The sequence below is a fragment of the Homalodisca vitripennis genome, chromosome 2, assembly GCF_021130785.1.
Source record: "Homalodisca vitripennis isolate AUS2020 chromosome 2, UT_GWSS_2.1, whole genome shotgun sequence".
In the NCBI taxonomy this organism is placed as follows: Eukaryota; Metazoa; Arthropoda; class Insecta; order Hemiptera; family Cicadellidae; genus Homalodisca; species Homalodisca vitripennis.
In genome coordinates, this window is record NC_060208.1 from 152740133 (window position 1) to 152763565 (window position 23433).

At 32.0% G+C, this 23433-nt stretch overlaps 2 protein-coding genes across 2 annotated transcripts in view; both read left to right on the plus strand.

The window, feature by feature from the left end:
- The first annotated feature begins 504 nt into the window (after positions 1-504).
- On the plus strand, positions 505-14931 carry LOC124354921 (ankyrin-1-like). Its single transcript, XM_046805730.1, has 2 exons — positions 505-826; positions 4314-14931. Exons 1-2 carry the CDS (start codon positions 813-815, stop codon positions 6298-6300), a joined length of 2001 nt encoding a protein of 666 aa, XP_046661686.1. The 5' UTR covers positions 505-812; the 3' UTR covers positions 6301-14931.
- A 4190-nt stretch (positions 14932-19121) lies between these two features.
- LOC124354922 (armadillo repeat-containing protein 6 homolog) overlaps positions 19122-23433 on the plus strand; it is a 60896-nt gene continuing 56584 nt past the window's right edge. The window contains exon 1 of the mRNA XM_046805733.1: positions 19122-19139. The gene's annotated coding sequence lies outside the window, so the exon portion shown is untranslated. The remainder of the gene's footprint in view (positions 19140-23433) is intronic.

The following is a 23433-nucleotide window of genomic DNA, read 5'->3' on the forward strand; positions in this document are numbered from 1 at the left end:
TTGCCTACAATTTAATTGTGCTGCATCCTGCAACATCCAGCTTTGAAAATGTAATTTAAATATATGTATGCTGTATTAAACTACGGAAAGGGGTTTGAAAATACAGTGATACATTTTAATAGGTTTGCCAGGTACTAAACTAAATTAAATTCAGAGGAGTACGGAGCGAGAACACGCGGACTGCTTATTCCACTACAAAAAAATTTCTTAACAATTATTTGTAGACATGTGTAGATACACATATAAATAACTATGCATTTAGACCAACATTATTTATCCGGTTTCATTAGGTCTAATTTGTGTATTTCGTGATTTAAAATCTCGATAAAAAAAATAAGCACGTGAGCCGGTGTAGTCCACAAAAGATATTCTTAGTTTAGTTGAGCAGTCCTATATATATATATATTCTATACTGTATGTATGTACTGTTGTGTGTTGTACCCTGTGTTCTATACAAAAACGTCGCGCCTTAATGTAGCTAGCTATCCAATCCCAAATCACCCAACAAAACAAATTGTTATTCTATTGCGAGAGTGAGTGTAAAAAGACGCGACGCAAGCTTGGATAGGATAGAAAGACATTTTTCACGTTGAGTTTCACTGAATTTATGCCTGCTAAGGATGCATATTGAATGAATTATAGGAATAACGCGGTAGTATTTGATTAACAAACAGATTATCAGTAATTGAGTGTTCGTTCTCTGTTTACATGCTCAAAGTAGTGCATTGATAATTTAATGTAGTTATTCTGAATCTTTGTTATTTATGTTTCTTTTATATCATTACAACTGAAGTCTGTTATTCACCTTTATTATGGCTCCGCGAAGGTGAGTGGGTTAATTAGGACAAGAACATTCATTTTTTGTAAACATACAACGTTATAGTTATTATCATTCATATAGGCCTAGGCTTGGTAAGAATTGAAATTACAAGCAAATATTAGATGACATTTCAGTCTACGTCTTTAATAAAAAACAAAATTTACACACGTCATACACACTGAAAGTTTTTGGACAGAGGAGGAAGAAAATCCCTGCAGTTTAATAAGTGGTCATTACTACAATTGAATCTTGATTGCCAATTAGAATTATCCAAACTATCCAATACAACATTAGACCTAAGATATTCATAATTAATCATTGTCAGCTGTTTTTATTTTATTTACATACTGAGTAGGCTAGTGACGTCAAGATCAATGGTGATGAACATGCAAGTATTGTTTCAAAATGTACTTTTAATTCTCCAACTGGGGTAGGGTATGATAAGTGGACCCAGTTTTTTATATCGAAGAATGTAGTCATCGATACCTAATATTCGCATCTCAAATCCTAGACTATCAATCGATATAAATATCTGTATTCCTCAATAACAAATATGTTTTAAATAAAAATATGAATTTAATATTTACAGTGATCAAACAAATTAAGTACTATCTCGAGGACGTTTTCTTTTTGTTGCCTGCGGGGCACTAGCCTGCACTGATATCCAGGGGTTTTCCTGTTATTATTTAGGCTTTCCTCCCTTTGATATATATATATATATAGTCTCTTAAAGCAGTTTCAAAAGAAAACTACAATTTTTTAATGTACAATATTTCGTTGGAATTAACAACTTTATCAAGTACACTTTTAAAACATACACAGAATAAAATAAACAAACAAAGGAAGAAACACCTGATAATAAACATTCTAAATGTAAATGCAATTTTGACATGTAAACAAGGGTATTTATTTACATTAGCGTGACCATGGAAAATGGACTTTTTTTTCATGGGTTGGGCATTTATAGCCAAGTATTATTATCACAGGTGCATATGAACTGGGGGGAAAGTATATTATTGTATTATATTGATGCCTTTCGGACATTATTGCGTTAAGGAGCAGGGGCATCACGTGATCTGGGATTCGACTTTTGCAAGCTCGAGTTAATTTTTTTTCTAAAAGAGCGCACTGCGCAGCGGGCAGGCATCGTTGACAGGATTAACGTATTAGTCAGCATCATTTCAGTAACTTATCACTACCTTATTGTTCAGGTGGGGGTACGATAATTTCATTGATTTTATGCCCTGGTAAGATACACGATGGGTAGTTATTATCATACCATGAAAGATTTTTGACAAATTTATACAAGTAACAAACCAAAAGTTAATTATTACATAATTTATTATACAAACATAACATACTTTTTCATTAAATGTGTTTGGTACAATTATTTTATATGAAAGTACGATAATTTCTCGTTGTTGATATGATAATCAGTTTTTAAAATCTGGCTATACTGAGTTTGAGCAGACACAGAGTTATAGGAAACTGTCAAAAACGGAGTTTTCAGAGGATTTAAAAAAATCGTAGCTCCTTTGATTTACGTTGCCGACGAATTTTTTCTTCAATATTGTTTTCAGGAAAAAAAATGAACATGCCTTTCCATGGTCACGTTAATGTAAATTGATACCTAAACAAGTTTTGATTAGTTGTTAATTTAACAATAATAACATAATATAATATAATTTTGAATTTAGGTATTTCCAAACATAGCATTAGTTTTTTTTTATTGTTCTATGACAGCGAAGTAATTTTAGAATGACATTGCTGTTTTCATCTTTGGAGTTCATCCACTTTTCCATTTTTGTAAATATTATCCAGGCTATAACAAAATATATTATATACATATACATACACGTGTAAAACTACAAAATTTGTGACCCTTAAATTTTACAAAACTTAAAAAGATTATTAGAATCAATGCTTTTATCATAGTAACACGCTATAAAAATTTTGATTTTTACTGGGCCTAACCATAAAAAATTTAACCCTTTAGGTTTACTCACAATATTTTTTATTATAGTCTTTTCTAGTTTATTGTAAATAGAATTATACCAAAATTAGTTAGGTTTACACTTTATAACAGTTTATAAAAAAATTTCTAATTTATGTGTTTTTGATCACGAAAACCACGCTTCTTGTACTACTTTCAGTTTTGCCCTATAACTATTTTATTTAACTAAAAACACATACAAAACTGTACATTTTCTGAAACTAGACTAAATTTTTGAACTACGCTATCTTGGAATTTAAAATTTATATACTGAACTATTTTTTCCGGGTACACTTCTCCCTCTTTGTAAATTCAAATAACAAAAACCATTTCCTCATTTACAGTAAAAAATTCAAATGAAAATATTTACCCTATTTACTTATTATTATTGTATTATACTAGTCATTGTGAAAAAAAATGATACCAAATATAGTTGGGTTTGCAGTAAAAAACATATTGTAAAGATATTAGAAAAATAACTTGCAATACTTGGAGAAACGGCTTGACATTTAAAGAAAATACTGAGGGCAATTGGAGGGTTAAACATTGATTAGTCTTTTAAATAGTTGCAAGATAATGACAATGTTCCTTAAATCTGAATTGTCCACTTTGTAGTGAAGATAAAAAATTAGAATTAAAGGTGGAAATCAAATAGAGTTTTACTGCAAGAAAGATCAGAACAAACACGATGTTGCAAAATATGCCCATGAAAACTTTTTTAAACACTCTAAATTTGGTATTATGAATATATTGATCATGTACGATTTTAGTTGGAATCAAACAAACTATGACATTATAATTAATGTAGTTTTGACGGCACCTGCAGAAATACCATTTCAGATTAAATAAAGTAATCATAAGTACTACAGTGTTCATAGATAATTAAAATAAGTTTTGTTATTTAATATAATCTTAAACGAATACATTTCTTTTACATATAAAAGTATAGGTTCACTATAATACAATTTTAAAAGCCTAAAGTAAAACGATGTGTTTGGTAATTGACTAATGCCAGCAAGTTCAATTACGATGTACATGTGTTTTTTTGTGTCACAAGGAGTCAGACACGTTTATCCTACAAAATGTTAGGGTGGAAATAACACCTTTGTGTATAACTTTAGGACAATTTATATATTTATATTTAATGGCTCTATCATAAAAGTTAAAAATTATACGGTTTTTGTAATTGTAGTACGAGAGGATATTTGGGACCAAAACTCCCAGCCAGGGCAGAGTACAGGTCTGAAATAATCCAGTACTTAAGGAGTTAAATATAGAAAATCATTTTGAGATTTTTTTCTTAGTCATTAATTTGAAAATCTGAATGATTCAGTAGTCCAGGAGAAGTTCTTATTCCAAACTAATCGGGATTATTTATGGTATGTATGTCAATGTTATTGAGTTAGTGTTAATACTACATTAAATTTGTGTAAGAAAAAGCATACATTATATTCAGTCCATGTAATAATGTCCTTGAAATAATGATTGTGTTTTTTACAGGAAGGGAAGAAAGGGACCTCTTCAGTATGCCCTTGAAGAGTGTGACCGGGGACAGCTGACCACAATCATATCTTCAAAAGGTGATTTTGATGATAAAGCAGGAATGGAGGTAATGCATTGTATCAGAAGGCAAAAGGAGGTATTCAAAAATAACATTTCTGCTTTACAAGGAGCTATCTCTCTCGGGCATTATAATATTTGTAAGCATTTAGTGGAAGAGGGAGCTATATTAAAGTCTGTTTCAAGGATTCCTCACCCACTGTGTCTGGCTCTACAAAAAGGTCACTATGAAATTGCGAATCTACTCATACAAGCAGGGGCTGACGTTAATTTGGCTTTTGACGACATATATCCAATGGCATTTGCTTTGGATGAGAGTAACTGTCCTGTCCAGATAGTTAAAGAGATAATTGCAGCAGGTTTTCCTAAGAATGGTGTTGTAGATCGGACGTGCCGGAGAACCACTTTACATTCAGCAGTGAGACTAAACCATTATCATATTGTCCAGTATCTATTTACTCTTGACATAGACCCAAATGTAAAAGACAAAAGAGGTCTTACTGCAATGCATTATGCTGTTCAGAAAAACTATCCGCCTATGGTTGAACTGTTAGCAAAAAATGGTGTCAAACTGGATTGTGAGTGTCAAGAACATTTTACACCTATGTTTTATTGTATTGCAATAGGTAATTATGAAATGGTGAAATTATTAATTTCTCTTGGGGCTGACATTCATTATGTGAATGGCAGTAAAAAATGTTCAATGATGCCTTTGCATTTTGCAGCAAATTTTTGCCAGTTTAAAATTGCACAGTTGTTGTTAGAAAAAGGTGCAGATGTAAATAGAGTAGTTCCTTCCACAGGAGAGATAGCACTGCATGCTGCTGCACGAGCTGACAGTCAAAACAAACAACCTAGCAAGATTGCTCTGGACTGTATAGTGGAGTTGCTGATAAAGTATGGTTCCAAGCTGGACACGAGACACAAGTATGGTTTGAGTCCATTACAAGTGGCTATTAAAGCTAAAAATATCAGTATAGCAAAGATTTTAATCATGAACGGTTCCGAATTGAATAATGGAATAGAGCAAGATGATGCAAGGTGTTACACAACATTTCATATTGCAGCCAAATGTTTTGATAAAGAGTTGGTGAAACTTTGTTTTGATTATGGAGCCGATGCAAATGCAAAAGATGAGGAAGGCTTGTATCCTTGCCACCTGGCTCTTTTGACAGCTATGTTAGATATAATCACTCACAGTGCAGACTGTACTCAGTCACTTGCATACTGTCAGAACCAAAGTGAACAGTTAGCAATTTTCAAATTATTCTGGAGGCATAATTTTCCATTTGATTTGACTCTGAGGATGAAATGGTTAGAAAATGAGAATCCTCCATTTCCCACAAAAATTTCAACTCTAATAGAAAGACAGAAAATGCTTTTCAGTGGGTTAAAAACCCAACAGGTGAGACTTGTTCAGAAGGCCATCTCACAAGGTGCTGAAGTGCGATGTTGCAGTACAGAGATTCCTCACCCACTCCATTATATTACAGCAAAAGGAAATGAAATTATTATGAAAATACTCTTGAGCCGAGGTCTACAGCCGAATGTCTTGGATAAACATGGTGAAACTGCTCTTCATGTAGCTGCCAGGGAGGGGTTTGTGAACTGTTGCCAGTTGTTACTTGAGTATGGAGCAGTTTATAACCATCGCAGTCCTAAGTGTCCCAAGACGCCTTTGGACTTCGCAAAGGAAAACGGACATACTGAGGTGGTAACATTGTTGTCCACGGTTGAAAAATATTTTAAACATCTCAAGAAGAAGAAGTTCAGGAAACTGGAAACAAATATGAAAATTTTTTGTGCCGTAATGAATTGTTGTGGTAATGATGGGATGAGTTTGATGGGAAGAGCTGTTTCTCTTGGCTTGAAAGATTTTGCAGAACGTTTAATGAAGCTAAGATTACAAATGGCTCCCTCATCATAAACATCAGGAGCCCAATCGTCAACCTCATGGTTTCATAGTATATCTTAATAGATCTTTTCGTAGCATAGATACATATTTCTTATTTGCTAGTTTTAATATATTTTGTTTATTAGAGGCATAATTTCTGGATTAGATTTATTTATTTTTAATCTTCAGGGTTTGGGATGTTTTGAATTTTGCGTTTTAGTAGACTATGGGGTTTTATCAGTAATTATTATTAATAAATAAATATATGTTATCCTACAAATTTAAAAGTGCAAATTTTGTGTTACTTTATGATTTAGTGAAATACTTGTACTCATTGAAGAGTATTTGGATTTTTTTAAGGCATTTTTAACAATTGTCTTATTTAAATTGAATTCGTATTGAAAAAAAATATTTCTTCATTCTTTACTATGTGTTTGCCATACTAATTCCATATCTAAATTATTGTAAACAAAATAAATAATGTCAAATAAATAGTAATAAATTTTACATAATGCCTACAAAGACCACTTGTTAAACTTTTTATGTGGATGTGATCAGATTTTCTCACAACCCAACATGTTAAGGGACTAATTTATACAACTAGTCTTTGATGTTATCATTCTGTTTTGCCTTATTTTCTTCATTTTCAGCATTGCTGGCTGGCACAGCTTGTACAAACAACATTGATGGTGGCCTTATGAGGATTAGTATGTGTAATAATATTATGGAGTGTTCCATCCTGATTTTGGTTTATTGGAAGTAATTATGCTACTTCTTCTTAAACTCTATTTTTATGTATTAGAAAAACCATTCTAATTAGGTTTATATTATTACAAGGGACACTCAGAAAGTTTTAAGATATATGAAGAGATTTTTTGCCGAACTTAACAAACATTAGGTGTGATCCAAGTAATCCCCTTCAGTTTCCAAAAACTTTTGTTGAAGTCGGATTTTCCAACTATTCAAAGTACCCAGCTGCTCAACTGTTTTGGAATGGATTCAAAATGTTTACAAATCATCATCAATTTCAGCTTCCGAATAAAAGTGACAGTTGCACAAATTTTTCTTCATGTTGAAGAATATCCAGATGTCGCACATATTGAGATTAAGTGAATAAGGGAGATGATCCATTGTTTTGTTGCATTTTTGGCCTAAAACTCCTACATTTTTACAGCAGTGTGAGAAGAGTTACTTTCATGATGCAAAATTAATCACTTTACATTTAAGTCCTGAAGAACCTTTGGCCATTGTTCAGTGTACTAACTTGCTACGGCGGTCCTTTTTTTCCCCTCCCTCCATTTAATAGTCTTCACCAGTAATGTACTCCTGAAGAAAACGGCGTACATTTTTTTCTTGACTGATCGGTTTTTCTTGAGGGGGTCAGATAATGCTGCTAAGAATATTTTTTTTTGACCAGGGTTATTGATTTTTTTAATGTAGCATCATTTTTTGCAGACAATAATCTGTTAGTGCAAGTTATCACTTGTATGTTTCTGGCCATCTTTAATCGTTAAACCACTTAAAACTTGTGTATGTGATAAACAATCATCACTGTATTTAAGATTTTATAAGGTTTAAAGATATTTGAAGGATCACTTGCTGTTTTCTCTGGACACTCATTTTTTCAAATGCAAAGAGAAAACATTAATTGCTTACAATTTGCACAACGGGCAGAATGGGTACAGAAGCCAGATGAAACTCAATCATCCAGTAGAGAGAACCATGTGGCCGTACGATATTCAACCTTTTGCATTGTTTTGTGGCTACAACAATACTAATCTGGTTTCTTTCTAGCCAAACTTTAAAACACATGCACGCACACACATACACACACACACACACACACATATATATATAAAACTAAAAACTGATGTCATTACATATATTTTTTACTGATCAGGATGTAACACTTCAAAATTATATTTGTGTTTATTTCAATCGTCTATGCCATTAGTGGAAGCTTATATAGTGAGGTTGGTGTATCTGAGACCTCTTACACAGTGTTGTGACAAGTCACCAGATCTTGTGGTAGATCACAGATCCTTTGGCTTGACCATATTCAGAGTTGTTTATAATACAGTAAGTTCTTGCTAGTTCGTCTTCTGCAGCCTTGCCCTCCATTTTGTTCAACCAAGCTTTAGAAAAATAAGGAAAAAAATAGAGATTTTCATAAATACAGTATATTTAAAGACAAATACTAGTCCTTCAAGTCGTAAATAGCTCTTTATACAACGCAAACTTGAACTCTTTTGGTACTGTATCACTGTTGCAAAATAGACATCACACCTAGAAAACTAACAATATCAAATGTAGTGCTGTACCATTTAAATTCGTTTTCATCTGTATTCTGTAATTTTAATTGTTCTATCATGATAATAAGCACATTTATTCACTAACTCCATTTAGACTGGGTTTTACAAAATTCTGCAGGACCAGCCACACCATTGTGTTGAACTAGCACAAGCTTATTGTACTATCAGCAAACATGTTGGCATTTAAATTATAGTACAAATATCACATGCAAATGTTTTTACATGTATTTTGTTTTTAATCATAGTTTTTATATTTACTATGAAGAAAGTTCATATATAGAAAAAAATCAGGGCCGGAGTTATTTAAAATTCACCCTTTGTATATATATACTTGTATGTATATTATACAAACTCATACCAATTATTAGTGTCGCATAACAAAAACTTTATTTTAACTTTCTTGTCTTCCTTGATCTAGTATTTGGAATATCATATTAGTTCAAATAGTTTTTGTTTATTCCTTACATTCTTAAGATAGAAATGTATAAAATAATTTTAAATCAATTTTATAAAGTTTGTTGTATCTTTGCCCTAAAGCATTTTCTAATTATTGATGGATGATTGGTATAACTATCTGAAATAAATGTTGAAAAAATCAAAGGATCGTGATTAATTATATCCATTATTATAGTATCGGCTATTTTAAACACTTTCCACAAGATTAATTGCAAAATTTATGCAACTAAACACCATTAAACGAGTAATCTATTGTTCAGGTTTTAGCATGTGAGGATTCAGTTTAAATTCTATCTAAGATAGTCATAAGAAGGTAAATATACAATTTTAAGTGATTATTTATTTGTATTAATATGACTGGTAAATAATCATTTAGTAAGTTAACTGTTGTAGTAATGTTTCCTAATCTTAGTGTAGAAATATTAGTTTCAGTATAGACAATGTTATACTAGTTAGGTAAACTAGCTAGAAGTTGGAAAGGGCTTTTAGTAGTCTTAGATTTGTTAAATAGAATTACATTCGTTCATTATTGGCAATAATTTGAGTAAAGCAACGGAAAATACACATTAAGGGAGGTAAATATTAGTGGAATATATATATCCCATTGTATAACATAGAGCTCTTAGCCTTTTATGTCAAGTTAAAAGCTATGCTGTAAAATCCACAATTCAAAATGAAAATGATGGTTTTTTTCTGTTGATATATTTTATGGTTTGTTTCCTCAAATTTGTATTATTTGAACTTTGTTATATGTAACTACTGTACTTTTATGGTACTAACTGGAGAAGTGTTTTGGAGCAGTTAATTCAGACTAGCATCTGAGAGTGATAGAATATTATTGTTTTGGCCCTATAAGAGTTGCTTATAAACTTCTGCACATCTTGTGTTAGTTTCGTTACTCAAATCATAGCTTGTAAATCATTCCAAAACATTTCATCCCCCAAATCAGATTTTAAATTTCTCCACATGTTGAAATAGTAGTTTTATACAGTAACATTTTTTGAGGACCTACTGCTTATTCACTCTTTTTAGTTAAATACAAAATGTTATTTAGGACTAATATATTAGTTATATTGGTTTTACTTCAGAATTTGGATAAAATGTTGTGGATTACTGTTTGTTTTATTCTATAAAATTATTTTTATTATCCTCCAAATTATACGTTTGTGAAGGCTATTCAAATAACATAAAGGGTTTTGTTATCTACAGTTAATAGTGTAGAGGATTGTCAAATCAAGTTTAGCAGATTCAAGTACAGTAAAAATCTGATTACCCGAGCTGCTGAGTTAACTGAGGTAGTTAAAGTAATAACCTTTTAGATAGTGCATACAATTACGCTGAAGATTGTTTTTTATGTGCAGGGGTGCAGCATAGGGGAAACACTAGCGTTGGTCTGTGTCATTTACATGGCTCTATCGGCCGTAGTAAGTTAATCATTAATGGCGGCTTCTTGGTTGTAGCTGAGTAGTAAGTTAATTTACTTATTATCCAATAAAGACATCGAAGAGTAGCGTGATAATCCACATTGGCAGATGAGGATATTACACATATGGTTAAATGCCAACAAATGAAGAAAAATATAGAATCACTCCTAAAATTTCACATTCTGAAGAGCTGAAGTTGAAAACGTTGCAAGCAGCTATAGCATCTAACAGTAAGAAGAGGAGATAGCCCAAGACCAAATGTTTATTGAGCATTTGCGCAGCAGTACATTGTCCCCAACATTCCCATACAATTGTCATTTCACTTTAGCTATGGAAACAAAATTTTTGCTTTTATTTTGGGTGACTTGTATACAGAACCAATATTAATGCTGTGAGTTTTGAATTTATTATTTCAAATATTTTGATAGTTTAACCCTCTAACTGGCAACTGTCATAAAAACGGTAGTAGGCTACTTGCGTACTGGCACTGCTGTATATACGGCAGTAAACAGACATTTCTAAAATCCTGTATTATTTGCGTATATTCGAAGTTTCGGTTTAAAGCCGAATATCAATCCATGGCAGAATAATCTAGCTTTCGATTGAGGTGTATTATTACTGAATAAATCAAACTTTATTCCTCTTTGTATGGCTAGAAGAAACGTCTTGTGCAAGCAACTGGTTTGACTGACCAGCTAACCGGGCCGACTGTCTTATTAGTTACGTCTTCTGCCGTGTTTTGGTGTCTTGTCTAATTGATTTATTTTTAGTTTGTATTTTGTTTTGGTTATTAGTTGTATGGCTGAAGTCACGCTTAATTTTATAAATAAATCTAGTGATTTGATAGAACTATTGGCTGAATTAGAACCCGCATCCTTATCAGGGTAGTTCAAGGTAAAACGGTTTTGAATAAAAAAACTATAGCGACAATAATAAACGAGTATTATTATTCATGTAGTTTTCCCGAAAACAGTGATGCATAATAAGTCATACGGAGGCTGAATTTCGGTGTTAAAGTAATTATACAAAATGCTAAAAATACAATGTTAGTGGATTTTGCGCTACAGTTCAAAAATTGCTAAGAAAGTAATGATTTAAAGTAAAAGAGCTGAAATTATATATATATTTAGTAAGTATAAAATTGTGATTTTTATAATTTTGAATTTATATAACCTTTCACACATACATGATGATATAGTGCAGAGTTATAAAGAAATTCTTATCAAAAATATTTGAAACACTGAAATTTTTTGAAAGTAAGAAAATATTAACGAAGATAATTTGTTATTATTATTTGGAATATTTTGAAAACAATGATATATAATAAACCACGTATATGTTGGAGTTCCAGTGTTGTAAAGCCTCTAAAACTATATATATGTACTATACAAAAGAATATTTTTATAGTATATGTATATATATACTATAAAAATCCAATCTATACAAAAGAAGCACGATTTTATCCTTACCCAATATATATATATATATATATATATATATATATATATATATATATATAAATCTTTCATACATATGTGGTAAGATAGTGCAAAGTTATAAAGTATTGAAAAAATTTATATCTAGCGTATTCAAACAGAAATCTTTTTTAACAATAAAATGTTAATTAATATGACTTATTGTTATTTGGAATATTCTGAAAACAATGATAAATAATAAGTTGTACATCTGAAGAATTTTGGGTGGTATATAACAGTTTAATGTAATTCTTACAAACTGCTAGAAATAGGGTGCCAGTACAGGAGCAGACACCGCCAGCTCGAGGGTTAAAATGAGAAGAAAAACATGATTATCTTTCGTTAGTATGCTAACCTTTTCTAGATATATTACTTTTAATTATAAATACAGCTTTATTGCAATTGTGAAATGTTTATAGTTATGTGACTAGCATCATTAAACTAGAAAATGTAAATTGAGTGTAAAATATAACTTTAAAAATTAATATTGACCAACTCTCTAGTTTTTATAACTTTTTAAGTTGATTTAAAACCTGTATAAAACATAAATCTTGTAAGTAAAATAAAATGAAATAAGAAAAATGTGGTATAGATCGTAGTAAATGTTTTATTTATTAATTGAAGTAGCTAAAACGTTTACCTAACTAAATTACTATAAACAATTACTACTTATTTCTATTAACTGTAAACTATTAAAAAACCATTTAATTTGCAATGAGATTTATAAAATATTAGTGTGCTGTGTTCACTAAGGTTATTAGTATGGTTGTATGAGTAAATTAGGGGATGAGGCCGTTATAGTGTACTCGTTCTATGGTTGTTACATTTTAGTGAAAAAAACAGATGTTACAGAGAATTATTTATAATTATAGCAGTGCTTTATTGGTTATTATAATTACGTGCTTGTAACAAATTTGACTTATTTTTAACTACACACATTTGTGTTTTCGTATACTAATATAATTTTCTTACGTTTGAAGAAGACTATTAAAAACTTTCATTTCAATTCAGCCCCCATTTTTCGTGAGGTATTTCTGATAAATGCCCATCATAAACAACTCATTTAGTCTTTCCTCTGCCACTATGCTTCTGAGCTAGGTCTTTACCCATCAAAGGGTATTGAACCAGCAACACAAGCAGATTTATCTATATTACAGATGTGTAGCCTCGAAAAGTGTTTGATATAAATATAAAATAATAAACCTTTTAACACTTGCTAAAAACTAGTTGAATTCGAAATGTACATAGTACAATAAAATATATAACAAGTGTTAAAAGGTTTATTATTGTATATACATTTTTGGCTTTTACAGATTTAATTTAATTTAATAGTAAATATAATAGTTTTTATCTGGATTTTTGTGACGCTGTAGCTTATAAGCTACAATCTATGGTTGTGTTAAAATTTCGATTCAATAAACGATTAAATAATATTTTTCTTAAATATGCCTAATTTCTCTTCCAAATTACCATACGACTTAATATTACATAATAATGCTCTGACTTACAAAGTAATATACCTTAAGATTCCTCCCTCTCGCACACATAGTCTTATATTTGTAAATAAATTGTCACTCATGACGTTGCTTTCTGAATTTTTTCTAAATATCGCTAATTAACAGAATTAATTAAAATCATATCAATAACTTATTTTTCTTCAGTTAATTATTTCAATTAATATGTTTACAAAATTAATCAACGCACTGTTCAAATTTGAGTCTACGCACAGTTCATTAAAGCCATGGAGGCTCTTTCCCTTTAAGTTCTTAATAAACAGTAATTAGATAGCAAAGCAAAACTAATAATAAATGCTGTTTTTATTTGTCTTTAATGTTAATGGGCTTTCTTAATTTCGATGCATTATTCATCCTTTTCAGATATAAGTTTTTTATTATTTTGTATGAAACAATTTGTATCATATATACCATAATTTGTTATTTTTCCTCTTCAATATATGATATTTACTGTTGTATGTACAGTTATAGATTTTTGTGAAAATAAAAGCTGTTTTAATTTGATTTGACATTGGTTTATTTGGTTGTTTTAGCAGGACAAAATACGTTTTTGGAATATTAAGGAAGGTAAAATGTTATTATTTTAATACACAGTTAGTCAAGTATATATTCTGTGTCAGTTTTATTGTACAGGAATTGCTTATTGGGTGTCCTTACCGATAGAAAATTTACTGATAGTCTAATTAAGTGTATTCACTGACCATTAACAGTGCAAGTTTAATGCAATTTAATGCAATCAAGAAAACTCAACGGATCATGTTTCTCTATATAATTAAAACAACGCTATTTTATGTAAAGCCATAATTAAATTACGTATTTAATTTAATAGCTCAATGAAAATGGAGTGTTTTTTCTAAGTTTAATTATCTATAAATAAAAATAAGGTATAATTTTGTTTACTTCCTGCTGTTTCCCGACAAACAAATTAGGTTTGTGATTTAGACAAAACAGTTCGTTGTTAGAGTAACATTAAATATGTATTTAAACATAATAAATTGAATAGCATTAAATATGTATTGAAATTATAATAAATTTAATGTTTCATATTTAATTTAATAATAAAATTTCAAAATTATATTTTATGGAATCAAACTAATGAAGCATGAATATGACATTTTCTTATTGTCATTTATTACAAACCTAAATATTTTTTCAGTACATATGCCCTTACATGCAAAACAATTGTAATTTATATTTCAGGCCTACCTACAGATAGCATAGTCATATATTTAATGTTTAACGAATTTGTCTTAAAGTTTATTGTTCTATCACATATTTGTTTATTAAAATTTATTCATGTGACAATCAGGTGCATTTCTTGTAAAACAGCTTATCTATGATGTCATATAAAAGAATTATTGTCTGAAATTACTGTACGATTGTGGTTGTTGTTTATTATCTAAAGTCTCTTTTATATAGTTTTGTAATATATATTGTGAATATTTTAAGCCTTTTGGTAAATAAAGCAGTTTATTATTGTTAACTAAGAATTTTGTTTTTGTCTGTCATTGTTCATAAAGGCGTTCATTGTTGGTAGGCTAAATAAACAAAGCATTTATTAGTTTTTAATGTATTAGAGAAAAGAGTGACTTGGCAACATATATTAATGTATTTCATGTACTTTAAATGAAGGAACTGGGATCTGAGCGCAATTGGCATAAGATACTCTGGAGCTGCAGTTCATTCGATTTATTTTATTGTGAGCTACTCGCTGAGAACCTTAATGTCGACCGTGTTTTGTCACAATAAATCTGTGTGAATGTTATTTTGGTCACACATAAGTTTGGTCATTAGATTTGTGATAGAATCCACTTAAAATGTAATTCTTGCAATACCTTAGTAAAATTGCAGTTAGATTTTTATCGTTTTATTCAGTAGGGGATGCTTATTCTTGACATCAACAAGGTATAGGCGCTCGCTGATTCAAGGGGGTGCTAAATCAGCACATGGACACGGTCAAGGCGGTGAATTAAGACCCCCCTACTCGAAGGGGATGCCTATTCAGGGCATGGACACGGCCACTGCGCTGATTTAACAACCTCTTTCATGACGTCAGTAGCGAGGGGGTGCTATGTCCAGGGTGTGCTAATTCAGGCGCACCATTTGAACAACTTCCTCAAAAACATAGTGTGCACTATCAAGGTGTTTATGCAAAACCATCAGGAAAATGTAATCAGTACAATGTTTAGTACCTATCAGAACAATATATTTTAGTAGACAAATTTGCTACTTTTTTATCAGATTTTGAAAAACGTGTCCACCTACTTTTATCTATTGATTAGAAAGAAGTTATTTGTATACTAGATAGGCGTTAGATCTGGTACTTGTCATAAACATCTTGATGTATCACACTTTTTGTTAGGTTTTTTGTCATTTGGCACCAACTTGAAATCCTTTGTTGAGAAGGAACTTTGATGATTGTTACAGTCCAAGGTTTGTCGTCATTAATTTACTAAATCACCAAGAGCCATCTAAAGTGAATGAAACCTCACTTATTCTCTTCACGCACTAATTTTATTTTAGCCTGAAAAAAATTCTTAAGTAGGTACGATTTTATATGCACACTCTTTATACACCACTAAGCCATGTTGACAAGGGAAAACATTCTACAGCCATTTTTAATATCTGGTACCATATGATGTCTCTAAAAAGTATGTCTCGTACATTTTGTATCAAACGCTCCATGCAAGCCAGACAGACTAGTTTGTCACACTTCCCTTGGATGAATCGTGTTCGTCTTGCAACTTTTCAACACCCATTTTGGTTGGAGTGTGTTGCTTTTTCAGTGGTTCCGGAGAAAGCTTATTAGTATTCTTCCTTGTACTTTTTTGCTACAAAAGTTTGAGCCATAAATGATGTATCTAAGGCACATTTTAAGTTTATTATTGGTTATTTAGATTGGTGTGTTTTAATTTTGTATAAATGCCATGTGTTTGGTCAAATTCAGCCCTGTCCAGGTGTAGTATTAGCTAATAGTTTTCATCAGAGATTCTAAAAGAGGCAGAAAATCTGTGCCAATCACAGTCACAGGATCAATATGTTCTCAATTTCTTGAGTCAATAGTTCTGCCAGTTCTTCTAAGCCGTTTTCGATCATCAGAGCATCGTCTTCATTGTCACTCCCAGTTTCAGATAAATCTGAACCCGATGGAATGTCAAGGTCGCTGGAAACAGCTTCCAATAACTGATCATCTTGCTTTTGAGCCCCCATTCTCGACTGTAAATATACATGATTATTCAGACTATAGCCTATGTAGGACAGGTTATAAAGTAATAACGGTAGGCCTAAAAGCTAAGAAAGTGTAAGAGGGTATCCAATGTGACATGTTTCAATATTGTGTTTATACAAAAGGTCACTTTTTAAATTAAATCTAGAGTCTTTATCACATGAAGAAATTGTACAAGTTAATAAACAAAATCAGTTACTTAAGAGAAATCAAACATTTTGTAATATTAACATCTACTCGTAAATTGAAAACAAACACATGTGCACGGTGACACTGAGCGGTGCCACATACATTTTCTTTAATCTACACATTCCATTAGATAAAGAAAGTATTTTTACATACCTCTACAGTCTACACTCAATCAGCACAAAATAAAATAATATATTCACATTGCCAATCTCCAATATTCATCCAACTGAGTTTTTTGTTAGAAAAGGAAGGAATTGAAACAGAAAACGGGTAGAGTACGATAAGCGGACCCAGTAATATCGATTAGTACAACCTTCTTTACTTAATACTTAATATTCATTTATCGATTACACGTTTATAAATCATATCAACATTATCTATAGTCATAATAACAATTGTATTTTAAATTAAAATAATTAATATAATGCTCATAATGATATTATAAGTAATAAATGAGCTCTAATGATCAAACAAACAATTAGAACTGGAAATAGGAAAATCTCATAAATAATAATGAAATTATAACAACATAACAATCATTTATAATACGAAATACAAAATATGCATAATTATTTATATGTTTTCTTCTGGGTAGCAATGATTAACCGCTTTCAAAAAGTTGTTGAAGCATCTTCTCTATATCTATCTCTTCTGTACAAATACTCATATAGATAATCTGCAAGCAGGTGAGATGGTATGCAACTTTTTTTAACTTTGTTTCACGAGCTTTTGATTGTCTGTTATTACATATTAAACAAAATATGTTTATACATGAAAAATTTTATACTAGTTATTGTTTCAAAATCAGTATTGGTTGTTTATATCAAAAGTTGTAATTAAGTAATATCAATATTAAAAACCGGGTCCGCTTATCGTATCCTACCCCAGAAAATTTATATTTGATTCAGCTGTTCACTTGTATATTGTCTTGTGGTGCCTTATGTTGCCACTGTGCAATAATAGTGTTGATATGTAATTATAAGGTTAAAAACATGGCACCATATGGTGCCCCCATGTGGGAGAGAAGTTAATGCCCTTACTTTTATTCATATAAATATAGAGGAATCTTGTTTAAAATGTGTAATTGATATTTATTCACATATTATGAATTACTGTATATTGAAAATTTGATACTTTTTTTATTATTTTTCAGTACTATTTTATAATTTTGTTCAAAATAGTTCTTTTTGAGTAATCTTGATAGCAGAAGAATCTGTTATGTAATGTAATCATTAAAAATATTTGTGGATTTTATTTTGTAACAAAAATATTGGGAAGGTGTGTTAACTCGTCATAATTTATTAAAACGTAAATTTATACCAATCTGCAACTCATTTAATTAAGAATATTCTTTATTTTCAATTACTTTAAAATATGTAATGTTGTCATTAATATGGGATTTTACCAGATTTTATTGTTTTAGCTTTTAATAATATTTTTAGTATTCCCCATTTCAAAAAGTAGGTTTGATCCTTAATATTCTTACATGGAATATAGAAATGTGAATATAATAGTTAATAGCATGTACAACTCTTAACATTTTTCAATAACAGGTGGAATTATAAAGTCCATTTTTAGTCGCTTGTGCCTAATTTATGATTGCATTGACCACAAATAATGATTTATATCAATATGAGCTGATAAAATAAAAAGGATTGCTATATTTGTGATGTTTTCTTTTGGACTCCTAATACAAATCTGTAATAACACAAAAAATATTTTAAGACAATTCACTAAATACAGAATATTGCAAACCCCAAATGCAATATTCCAGCTTCAATGTTAATTTAGGCTTAAGTGATGCAACGATTCAGTAGCAATTTCAGTCGTGATACAATGATGTTTTTAATAATCAGTAAGGCCTTGTTCTCGACATGACACAGGCCACTAAACGAGCGGTACACCATTAAGTGTGTACCGATTATAACAGTAGAGTAACTAGTGGGGGCATATTTTGTTATTTTTTTACTGCAATTACCAGTGGAAAACCGGTGTTTTTTATTATTTTTTTAGTTTATTAATTTTGTATTCGCTCACCATCCGTACTCTCGAATCACGTGACCGCGGCGCGTGGCTTGAGGGAGACCGGGAGTGACGTCTTGGTTTTGTCAGTTAAATCAAAGTTTACTACATACGTAACCTGTTTGTCGGGTTTCTGCTTGCTCGGTAAGGGAGTAGACTGTGACTAGCGACCAGTTCAGAGTTAACCTACGAACCGAAGACTTGTGCCTTATACGACTACACTCGCGTATCTTGACTGTACTGACGCTTACCGAGTAAGTAAACTGCTGCATATTACAATTTGTACGTTGAGTCTCACCCTTTTGAATCTTCTAGGTGCCCCGGTTATTTGATGTGAACTAGCTTAAAAATGTAATAGTTTGCCCTTTTATAAAAATCTGCTCTATATCGCGTAATATTGTCGTAGCTATTTGGTAATCTGTTGTTGTCTGTTCATAGGTACTTTCAAGAAACCTTTTGTTGTAGGAGTATAAAGTTAAAATATACTCAATAAAGTAAAGTGAGAACGAATCGATATGTGGTAATATATAAATATATCGAAACACCAAACAAGTAAGTGAGGAGAGCAGAAATTTATTAGAAGTATCTAAATTTGAGTGAAAGGATATATACTATTTTAGTTTATTTGAATTTAATAAATCTTTTTTGAAAAGATTTTTAATTTCATTTTTATTTTGATCATTAAAAAACTTGGAAGTGTTAAATTTTTATTATAATAAAAACCTTTTATTTCCAGAAAAATTTTCGTTTTCTTTCTTTTAGCAAGTAAAAGTCCACCACGTAATTCATTTTATACCGACCTTTCGGTATAAGTGATGAACGGTAGTTACCGCGATACAAACGGGGTTTTTGTATTTAAATATTCAGTCGTGGAGTCTCCGGACATGTCCAACTCTTATTCTCGAGTGAGAATAGTATTTTGATAAGGCGTGTATGAGATGATAGCTAGTACATGCCTAAAATGTATAGCATTCACCCTATAAACAGGGTTAATAGTTCGGTTTGTTGAATATAACAGTTTAACGGTTTGATAAAGGATGCAACCCGGTTTTATGAGTAGGTACTCCAGAATTTCAGTTGGATTTTTACCTGGCCTGATAAGATACCTCTTGGAGAAGAAATTGGTAAGTAAGCTACAAGTAACGCCAAGAAGGGCGCGTTTGCATCCGACATGTTGCACAGCAATGACAGAATGAACTGAGGGATGAGCGGGAGAAGAAACATTTATTGTCTAGAATTGGCGGAGGATACACGGGATCGTGTGGTACCACCCTGCCACTCAAGTCTGCTCTGGCTAGTGTTCCTCATATGTAGAACACAAACATTAAACTTTACGTCGCCGCTCGATCCAGCGCTTACCGCTCATTTCGCGGCCGAGGCCTCCGTTGGTCTATGAATGATTGCTCCTCACACCCGTCTGATCTTTAGATTAATAATTATAATAATTACTAGCTGACCCGACAGACTTCGTCCTGTCAAAAAGATTTGTAATGTGGCAGTTTTTTTGCCTACGTATTTAAAAAAATTCTCCTGAACAGAACCGTCACCCTGGTGATAGGGCGTTGTGAATAAAAAATAATTAAATAAAACATATATAAGGATTTAAAAGTAAGTAATCGCTTTATTGTTAATCATGTGAATCATAATTATTATTATTATCATTGTAGTGCTTTGTGGTATACGATGTTTTTTGTTTGATTACCTGGCGCATAGATAAACAAATCTGATGGTTTTCCAACACGGGAACAGGCAACATACAATTGACCATGTGAGAAACATGGGGTTTCTAGATTAATACCACAAACACTTAATGATTGCCCCTGGGACTTGTTTATAGTCATAGCAAAAGCAAGCCGCACTGGAAACTGTAGTCGTTTAAACTCAAATGGCACATCAGTCGGAATCATTGGGATGCGCGGTATGAGAACATCCTCTCCTTTATACTTTCCTTTGAGTATAGTTGCTTCTATCACATTGTTTAGTAAATTTTTTATCGCTAACCGTGTACCGTTGCAAAGACGCGGTTGGTTGATATTTCGCAACATTATAACCACCGATCCAACCTTTAATTGAAGATTGTGAGGTGGCAATCCTGGCAAATCCAGCGAGTTTAAAAATTCCGGTGGATAGTTGACTACATCATCTTGATTAGTAGCCGAATCAACTGATTTATATATCCTCAATTCGCCTGTAATTTGTTCTTGAATTTTGAAATTTAATTCATTTACATCTATGTTTTTTGCAGCCAGTATAGCTCGTTCGCTCAACCAATCATGGTTTCTGTAATTTTGAGAAACATCTGGAAACACCTTCTGAATAAGTTCATCTTTTGATCGAGTTAACTGACAAAAACTTTGTGGAAAGTTAATGCAGCCAGTCAACATGTCTATAGGAAATTTGCCATTACCAATGTCAATGAGTTGTTTAGAGAATATGTTTCCAGATTGGTCATTTTGCAACTCGACACGCATATTCTTGCTTAAATGAAGTACTTTGACATGTTTCCACAAATTGGAGGACTTTAGACATGCATTGAGTTCATCAGCTGGCGTTGATCGTGGAATCACTGGCAATGTTTGACGAAAATCTCCTGCTAATAAAATCATTGCACCACCAAATCGGTTATTATTGCTCCGTAGATCTTTTAAGGTTCTGTCTAAAGCCTCCAAAGATTTTTTATGTGCCATCGTGCATTCATCCCAAACAATCAATTTACATTGCTGCAAAACCTTTGCCATTGCAGAGTTCTTCGAAACGTGCAGGTTGGAGTTTCATTGCTTTGCATATTTAATGGCAATTTTAGTGCTGAATGGGCTGTTCGACCACCTTCAAGCAAAGTTGCTGCGATTCCCGACGAAGCGAGTGCAAGTGCAATTTTATTTTGTGAGCGAATTGTTGCTAATATTAATGAAATCAAAAAAGTTTTTCCTGTACCACCGGGTGCATCTAAGAAGTAAATCCCTCCAGTTTCATCATTTGTTACTTTCATAAGAGTTTCAAATACATACTTCTGTTGTTCATTTAACAGTGGAAGATTTGTTTGAATTAATTCTTTCAAAGCGTTGAAATCATACAGTTTTTCTCGATGCAACTCTTGGTTAAAAGCGTCATGCATTGGACGATTGGGCGCGGTCAGGCCTAATTGAATTAATAGTTTGTTTGACATTATCAAGCACATGTCCTCAATTGAAATCAATGCTTCATTGTAAATTCTTCACTGATTTGTATATTTGGATTTCCCATTCTATTCCGTATTTGATACAAAATATCATCACACATATAATCTTTGTACTTGATCCACAAATCAATTGGGTTTGATGGGAAGCATGTAGATATGATTATAGAAAACAATGTTCGTATTTGATGAGCGTGTGATGATATTACAGCATCATTGAGAGTTTGATCCCAATGAGCGTCATTTTCAAGCAATTGCAAACGTTGACAGGCTTCTCTGTAGGATCCACACAATTCACCATCAACAGTTCGTAACTGTTGGAATGATGTTGGGCCACGTACATTGACTAATAGCAGTCGTAAATAAAAACATTCATCATTGCTTGGATGTACTGAATAAATCCGGCCAATCGCATCGGTGGAATATACATCTGTATATCCTGGAACTGGTTTTCCTTGTTTCCGTCGTATAAATCTCCTTGAGGATTGATTCCAGGTATAATATTTTGGCATTTCAGAATATAGCAATGTTTGTGCGAAATCATCGTTTTGGCATGTCTCAAAAAAACTGGTTAATGTAATAGATGGTGGCTGAGCAGCTCTTTGTACTGCGTTCTGTGCTGTAAAATACACTCTTTGTCCATTTTCTAAATGCACAGCTAAGTGAACAACAGAAGGTTGTCTCTCATGAATAGGAAAAGAAAATATTCGCCAAACTGCTTCATTACTACTGACATAGCGGCCCATTTGGTATTGGGTAACTTCATCATTGGAATTCTCTGCACCAATTCCAATCACAGCCATATCACTCCCTTTGGTTACATATTTGCAAATGTATTTAATAGATTTCACTGAATGGCAAGATTCAACGTTGATGTGTGCTTTGAATGTCTTTGATAAAATGGGTGAATATGGAACAATCCAACGATTATCTATTTCAATATCTTGTTGATTTAATTTGGCAATTGTTGATTTTCCATTGTCTGCTGTCGATCTGCGACGATACAATGGATAACCGTCATTACCAGTAATTGTTTCCGATATTAATGTCCGTGGATATCGTTTTGAACATTTACCATCCATCATACACGGTGAATTTTGATTAAGAGTTCCACAGGGACCATGTATCATGTTTTTGATAACTACCTCATGCAATCCAGGATCTACTTGTACATTAGGGATTTCAGCTGATATCACTGCATCAACTTCATTTGGCCTTATCTTTTCAACCAACCAAATCAAAATGTGTGCATGTGGCAATCCTCGTTTCTGCCACTCCACAGAATACATCCAGCAGCGTGTCTCACCAAACACATTATGTTTTACGATGAAATCCATTAAAGATTTCAATTTTTGTCTAAAGACTCTGGCTGT